This window comes from Lathyrus oleraceus, chromosome 4, assembly GCF_024323335.1.
Source record: "Lathyrus oleraceus cultivar Zhongwan6 chromosome 4, CAAS_Psat_ZW6_1.0, whole genome shotgun sequence".
Classification (NCBI taxonomy): Eukaryota; Viridiplantae; Streptophyta; class Magnoliopsida; order Fabales; family Fabaceae; genus Lathyrus; species Lathyrus oleraceus.
This window is the reverse complement of record NC_066582.1, coordinates 99,263,505-99,271,932: the sequence shown is the minus strand read 5'-3', so window position 1 is coordinate 99,271,932 and position 8,428 is coordinate 99,263,505. Positions and strand designations below refer to the sequence as shown.

At 35.7% G+C, this 8,428-nt stretch overlaps 1 protein-coding gene across 1 annotated transcript; it reads right to left on the bottom strand.

Moving 5' to 3' along the window:
• Positions 1-1,716: 1,716 nt before the first annotated feature.
• On the bottom strand, positions 1,717-3,852 carry LOC127073681 (protein MIS12 homolog). The gene is made up of 7 exons (XM_051014859.1): positions 3,609-3,852; positions 3,465-3,525; positions 3,257-3,382; positions 3,058-3,150; positions 2,844-2,967; positions 2,118-2,237; positions 1,717-2,041 (listed from the first exon to the last, which is right to left on the bottom strand). The coding sequence occupies exons 1-7, from the start codon at positions 3,746-3,748 to the stop codon at positions 1,986-1,988; spliced, it is 720 nt and encodes a 239-aa protein (XP_050870816.1). The 5' UTR covers positions 3,749-3,852; the 3' UTR covers positions 1,717-1,985.
• Between the last annotated feature and the right edge of the window lie 4,576 nt (positions 3,853-8,428).

Sequence of the window (8,428 nt, the reverse complement as noted above, 5' to 3'; positions counted from 1 at the left end):
TGATGTTTGTTGTTGTTTAGTGATGTCGTGACATGGATTGATTGTTGGGTATGATGAATGATGTGTCGCATAAATTGTGAAATGTGCATGAGGATCCTTCTGGTGAACCTTTTTTGTGATAATGCATGTTGTTGAGAGTCATGTATCATGGTGTAGAGGCTTCAGTCCAGTTTTGGTGTGCTCTGGTCCTATTTGGAGATTGAGATCGAGTAGTCGGTTTTAGGTGGGAATCAGTGAAACGTTACATATGGTGATGGTAATGATTTGGTGTGGTCTGGTCCTATGGTAAGGATCGGGAGTGAGTAGTCGGTTTTAGGTGGTAATCGATGAAGCATTACCTATGGTGATGATAACGATTTGACGTGCTCTGGTCCTATGGTAGGGATTATGAGCGAGATGAACTTGAGTGTTTATGAATGATACTGCATGCATAATAAGTCAGTTGTGAAGTATATTTGCATACATGATTGCATATGTAGTTTATTGTTCATGATGTGTTGATTGGATGTGAATATGTAAATGTCGTCATGATTTGGGTGTGAGAACATGTTGTTGATGGATGTGTAATGAATGTGTGTTTGTTGTGTATTATCTATCTTAGCATCTTTCACTTCATTCGATTTAACATCATCATTCACTACATTCGATTTTGCATCATTACTTACAACAACTTTGGAAAACATATTCGGGTGCACCATGTCTAATACGAACCAAATAGAAAAATTGTTTAAAAAAACTCAATTGCAGGAAAATCGGGATATGCGCATCTCGACTCAACGTGCATTTTTCAGCTCAAAGAGAAGATTAATTCAGGCAATGAGGGGTGAAATGAGTGAACTTTATCTTAAATTACAGCTTCTTTTACTCTCTTTGATGTGATAAAACACAAGAATGATGATTTGGAGTTGAAAACTTGATTGAGAATGAATTTTTTTTTTAAGTTTTGGGTTATGGTAGTGATATGGAGTGTGGGAGAGATGATCATGCAAGGTGGTGATATATTTTATTTTCCATTTGGTATAATTCGAAGATACATTTCTGAAAATGTCATTGAATGGTTAAATAAATCAACTCAATGAAAAATGTGAAGTAAATGGGGTTCAAGATTGTTTTCAAAGATGCATCTCAGAATATACCCTAGAAAGTTTCGTAGATGCATCTCCAGACAAATTTTGAAAAAAAAATAGATTGGCTGCTTGATTTACGAAGGATGAGGTGCTTTAAAGTACGTCTGGATATGCATCTCCAAAAACATCCAAGGACAAATTTGAGTCAGATTTTAAGGTTGGAAAAAAATTCCCTTTGTATGTACCTGGTGCTTATTTTGGACTTGTTAAGGTTGGTCCGGATGGAGGAAATGCAACCCAATTAGTTGGACCTGAACAAGCGAATACTACAAGGTTTGCTGATGGTTTGGATGTAGATCCTGACCCTGGGATCGTCTATCTTACCGTAGCTAGCACCCATTTCCAGCTCAAGTAAGCATTTTTTTTTATTCTTACAATGTTGTTAAGCATAGTTTTAGTGCATTGCAATAACAAATATGCATATCTTTTATTTATTTTGCAGAGATTTCCAAACACTGCTGAACAGTGGAGATAATTCAATAACAATGGAACACTTTATGGTGGGCTCCCTGCTTGCTAATTATGCTACCATTTTTTACCCATAGTCTGCTACTTTGGTATGGCTATTGAAAAAATAATACATGAGGACTAAATAAAGAACATTGATCATATATACTTGCAATGGCACCCATAAATCACTACTCTTCTGATCATCATTTACATAGACTTGCAACATAAGTTAATGACAACTGCCTAGTTGAAGATCAGGAGTATAAACCCATCAGATAGTTCACTTTGGTACATGTCAATTAAAAACTTCCAACTTCTGCTTCGCCCAACTAAATTGAAAAAGACTATAAATAATTGAAATCCATTAGTTTCAACATGAGAGGCAAATTCTAATTGAGAAAAGCATGCTCACTCCAATTGGGTTACAAATCGTTGAAGATCTTCTAATTTCATATTTGAGAGACCTGCAACCAGAAATGCCCAACTCAGAACTATGGAAATTAATTCATGTTGAAGAACAATGAATGATAGTTTGGTTACCTTCAGCAGGAGTGTCCATTTTATTGCTATCGACGCTTTTTGCATTCATTTCTTGGGTCTCTTCAATCATGTTTACCTTTCCAATCTTCGATCGAAGTTCTGAGGCAGTTGTCAACATCTCTACAAAACCACAGTCACAAGTAAAGATAAGTTGACTTACAAGTTCAACGTACAACATTAGATAATAATCCGCTGATAATATCAATCAGAAAATACAAATCCATTTCTGCTACTTCAATAAAAAAGAATGCAGAACTCCATGGAAATGTTGACATTATTTGGTCCATCTCTCCAACTTCACAGTATTAAGATTCTGACCCACCATACCTATAATGCTGCCCCATCCCCCTCTCTTACACATTATAATCTTCTACGTACAGACATGAAAGCCATTATATGAAGTATAATCAAAAGAAAGATTATCATGAATGTTCATTATTTGCATTCTATAAGTGGCAGTGTAATTGAAAGAAGAAAAACTGTATCCAAGGAATTCAGTTTTCGTTTGCATCATCAAACTGTGTTAGAAAAGAAATATACATGTGCTAATACTTAATACATACAAACATGCAGTAAAATAGGATGCTTAATTTAAATAGAAATCACATGATAAAGTATCAAAACTAGTTCCGAGTATAAGAGTATAAATTACCCTGAAACATAAATACTCTTATTTACGAAATGCCAAAACACCGACAAAAAGATGATAAGAAGCTCATAAATTACCCTGAAACAACTCAGTGTTTTGCTCAAGTAATTGAACTGCCTCATTGATATGCAGAGTATTGAGAGAAGATTGCTTCGGGAATGCTTGAATTTCTTGATTTAGCATTTCCGATTCTTTCCCCACCTGACAGCACATTTATTAACAATATAAATTAAATGAGAAACAAACTAAGAATCAGTTCTGCTATCTACAAAATGAAGGCACTCTTTTTACCTCAGCTAGTTTATTCCTCAACGATTCTAACTGAGCATCTAATTCTTGATCTGAAGAAGCTACAAGATCAATGTCATTCCCACTCAATTCACCCTAAAACATAGTACACTTTACCGAGATTCTCGGAAATAACAGTTTACATACAATTATTAATGCGCGGAAGCAAAGCAATTTGTGAATAAGTTAGATAAGAACATACAGTGAGAGTATTTGGCATATGAAACCCTTCGGGGAGTGAAAAACAGTGAAAACGGCAGTATTCTTCCCAAACAGCAAGCTTTCTATCCAAATCAGATTGAACATTTTGCAGAATGCGATCAAAACCCTTCCAGAAAACACGATTAATAAAAAAGTCAATAAGCAATTTCCATCACAAAATGCCCTAATAAAGCAATTTGAATAGAAACCTGATTGAGATGTTGAGACCTTTGGGCATCTTCGACGATGTTGAGCTTGGTAGATGCTTCCCTGCAACAGAAATCATGAAGCTATAGGTAGAAATTTGATAAGAAAAATGGAAAGAAGAAAAGTGAAATGAGTTTGGTACTTACTGGAAGATGAAATCGAAAAATTCAAGGAAGAAATCATCGACAGTGTTGAAAATTTGGTTAAAGAAGAGTTGAGGATTCAAATTCAGTGATTCGAAAATCGCATAGCTCTCGCTCTCACTCTCGATCTTGCTTCCCTCCATTTCCGCCAAATTCCTCGAATCCCCAAATTCAAAACAACTTTGAGTGCTTCTTTCTCGCTCCACTTTTACTTTTGAGTAGGTAGACGAATTGGCAACTGATAACATACTTTTTTTTAAAATAAAATTTATAAAGGATTTTTCTTTTAAAAAAAGCTTTAGATAACAAATTAGTTTAAATAATTTTTTATAAAATAATATTATTTATATATTTTATTTAAAGAAAACAGATGATGCACTGAAATTGTAAATTAATTTTACTCTATCAATGAACGACGACCATTCATCTCATAAAATTAAATTGAAAATTTTAAACTACTTATATATTATGGCAAAATGATATATTGTTATTGGATGACATGTAAAACTTTTTTACACTGTCAGTGCATTATCATTAAACCTTTATTTTTATATTAAAAGTAAAAAATATTTTATATTTAAAATTATCTTGAATAACTTTTGATAAATTTTATCATTTAAAATATATACTTTTAATTATATTTTTTTACTATAATCGATTGATTTGTACAATTCGACTCCTCCGAATGCGTAAGGTTTATATAGGAAAATTCTTAATGCACCCTATATATTACTTAGGCACACATGAAAATACTTAAATGTCCCCAGATTTCGGAGATGCATCTCCGAACGCACCTTGAAACGTTAAATGAACTAGAGGTGCATCTCTGTAACAAATTTAAAACATATACCATGCATCATACTCATAAGTCATTTTACAAGTTTATTGTACCAGAAATGCATCTCCGTTTATTTTACGGAGATGTATCTCCGTAACCTATCAGATGAGGACTTATAAGCTTTATGTACCATGTTATGTGACGAGATCTAAACCATACAATCCATATGCCAAAAATGACGTAAATAAATCAGATGGTCCAAATGTCATATATAAATAAAGTCAAAAACAACGATAAAGTAGTATGAGGTGAAAATAAAATACAATCCATAATACAACTAGTATATACTACACCCTCTAGTTACTATTATAAGCAACAAAAAACTTTTTAGATTCATTGAATAAATGATGTATCTGGTCATTATTATATATTAGATACATTAATTATTCAATGAATCTAAAAAAAAATTGTTGCTTATAATAGTGACCAGAGGGTGTACTGCATTATTGTGTATGTTGAACTACATCTCTTCTGCCTCTTCGGCCATCAATCTCTCCCATCCTCTGACGTTGTCTCTGGTACATCAATTCCCTTGTGCCTCTGTCATGATGACATTTAGGATCTGCCTCACATCAGGCTCATCAGGGAAGATACCTATGTTAATGCATGCATGTGTAATCTCCATTATGTGACGACATCTAGGTAAGACATCTTCATCATGATCTAACTATGCATGTTTCTCCTCTAGTATCTCCTGATGAGCTGGCCTCGGTGGATCTCTTGGAGAAAAATGCACCATATACGAATGTGACACCCTGAAGAACCACCTTTATATATCCGTCGACGTAACTCCAATCGCTCACAACTATGGTACTTTGTGCCTCTTCTTGTACCAGATGACTCTCATAATCATCAAACAAGGCATTCATATGTCTATATGTCAAAGCAGAAGGAGCAGAGACAATAGGGTGTCTGAGAATGGTCTGAGTGTAGCCGAACTACCGCATGACACGCTCAGGAAGATGAGGAGTAGTGTGACATGATTCGCAAGCCAACCATCTAGAGTATAACACTCTCTCGTCAAATGGCTAGTTCTCACGGTGATCGACATAGTTGCTCAAGTGCATGTCCTCAGCAACCAAGCGGTCAAGATACACTTTAAACGGATCTGTTTTCTGGTTCCCTCTGAGTGAGGCAAATGCAGTAGCACGCGACATATCCTTAGTGTAAGTCGATACACTCACCTAGTCGAAGATGCACGGAAAGTGTTGGAGGATCCAAGCTTGAAAAGTTTGGAACACACGAATCATAAGTAATGGCGTTGTAAAGACGAAATGAAAATGACAAAGAAAGATTAAAATACCAATAAATATTACAGTCATTAGTGTGATGTTGCTTGTGACTTGCTTCTTCTTCCACCTACAGCTCTCTAATAACTTTGAGTACAAGTAGATCAAATAAACGCCCCCCTCCCCCCGGTTGTACTCATGGATCCGTTGGAAATCTTAAAAGTACCGTAGGAAAATGACATTTGTATCAGTGGCACTCTTGTCCATAAAAATTACAGAGCCAACGAAATATAACAAGTATGCTCTTATAGCATGAGCTCTGTGGAGCCCCACCTGCTCGTCATCACCTATAGCCTGTTGTGCTCTCTGGAGCTAATATGTATATACCTTTTTCAGGTATTCAAATCTAGCATGAGCCCCATGGTTCTATCCAACTCCTTCGTCGCCTCCGCTGGGTTAGGCCCCAGATATTCTGCTATCATCTCGAGTGTCTCATCTTTGGTAATCCTCACATGATTTAGAAGTTTCCCCCTGATTGGAAGATGTAGCAAACACGACACATCATCGAGTGTCATAGACATCTCACCAAGCAGAGATGAAATGACGAGGTCTCAAAGTGTCATCTCTCCACGAATGCATTAAGCATCATGTGGTTGACTGTAATACAACAAGTCATGCACAAGCCCTTCATCCCAGATAGGGACAAAACTTTCTTAAACAAATCCTCATTTGGATGAGGCAAGGCAATAATCTTTCGCTTATGGTTAATAAACTTCAGCGGATCACGGTCCTGCAGAAATAAAAATCAATGTCAAAAACCTATCAATTGAAATAAATGTAAATTAAAAAGAATGAATCCAACTTATGTTACCTCTCTGTCCCAGATATGCATGGTAATATGGTCTGGGTACAAATGTAATTGTAAAAACTTTGCAGGGGCTCCTCTAAATGCTTCTGGCTCAGCATCCTCACCATTCAGAGGTGGCACTAGCTCAGCAGCTTCAGTAGTATGAGGTGGCACTAGCTCAGAAACATCAGCAGTATCAGTAGGAGGAGGTGCCTCTGGTACCACTGATGGATCAGGTACCTCTGGTGCCTTAATAGGTGAAACCTGGTTCCCGCGGGAGGATGGGGGGAGTGATACATCGGTAGGTGAAACTCGTCTCCTACGGGAAGAAGAAGATGTAGAAGCATGAGGAAAAGCATGAGCTTTAGAAGTAGATGGCTCTACATGGCCAGAGTGAACAAGAGCCTCCAAAACTCGACTCTTCTCCCTCTGCATTGATGCATGTTGTGCAATCCTCTTGTGCCTCAGCATATCATGCCTATAAACTATAATGCTTGTAAGTTAAAGTAAATTAGACAATTAGTGCAAGCAAGCAACACTACAAGCAAGAAGAAAAAAAAGATTGAGAAAATTATGAAAATGCATCTCTGGTTACTGGGAAACTTAAATGTTGAAAAATTATGGAGATGTCCAACAAGCTAGGGTGTCTGCTCTTATGCCAATTGAAATTTTATTCATCAGGGAACATATGTCGAACACAATGTCTTAGACAACTGGTTCGACTTCTTATACCATAATCCACACAATTAACATAGTTTAACTTGTATAAAATGATGGAGGAGAAAAGCAATAATCAACACAATAATTGGTAACTCAGTTAAATGTGATAACACTTACGTCTGGAGGGTTGACCTCCAACCCAAGAAAGGAAATTCATTATTAGTAGCTTAGTACAATTAGTCTTACAAGCAATAACAAACCACATGTTGTTCAATGCCTCTTTTCTAATACTACCCAATGACTTTCTATTTAGGTCCCCCCTAAAAATGAGAACCCCTCTCACTTTCTTCTCAATCACACAACCCGTGATTAGAGATTACAATTCAATAATCAATGTGGAATATTACAACTCAAATAGACAAACCTGCAACTATGCCAAGTTACTAAAACATAGCGTGGTGTTCATACAACAATAACAAGGACTTAAAAAATAAACCCAAACTCTCTAATATCTTTAGTGTATTGCTTGCCTTCTAATTTAGGTTTTGAGCTCATTATATAGAAAAAGTATTATGGACTTTTCTCTTTGGATCTTTGATTTAACTTTGTTTAGAATCTTTGCACAATCTATTGTATAAGATTTATTCCGTAAATATATCCAACAGAAAGATATAATTTGGTTTGTTTCAAATTCAAATTTAAATCACATTTAAATATGATTTGATCTTCACAGATGTCCAACAAATCATATAATCATATTGTTAAATAAAAGCAATAAAATCATATCCACATGTTGTGACATCGCGTCTAGCATGTGTCCCTTCTGCACAAGAAAATCATCTTGAAGTAGCTTGACAAACTTGAACATTTCTCCATGTTATTGTTTTGCAAAATACATTCAATCCAAAAGGAACAACAACCAACAAGTAGGGTTCAGGAGTATAATGGATCACTTTACGGTGGCTCCCTACTTGCTAATTATGCTACCATTTTTACCCCCTAGAGCTTTTCACTTTTTCTTTGTAAGGCTATTAAAAATATTACATGGGGAGAAAATAAAGAAAATTATGTTAACATAAAACCGATACTACCAAGAGTTTGTTTGATTTGTAATAGCATGTTCGTCTCATGTTACTTCAGAACTTGTCATTATCCATTGAACCAAACTCTTGAGATGTACAATCTTTTTATGTCATATTACTATCATGAGTGACTAATTTCTCTAAAGAAAATAGTATCGTTATTTTAA

Coding starts and splice junctions, on each gene's coding strand:
- LOC127073681 (XM_051014859.1), bottom strand. CDS start 3,748: ATGGAGGGAAGCAAGATCGAGAGTGAGAGCGAGAGCTATGCGATTTTC. Junction 3,526..3,608: donor TTTTTCGATTTCATCTTCCA/GTAAGTACCAAA, acceptor TTTCTGTTGCAG/GGAAGCATCTACCAAGCTCA. Junction 2,238..2,843: donor AAACACTGAGTTGTTTCAGG/GTAATTTATGAG, acceptor GTGGTTTTGTAG/AGATGTTGACAACTGCCTCA.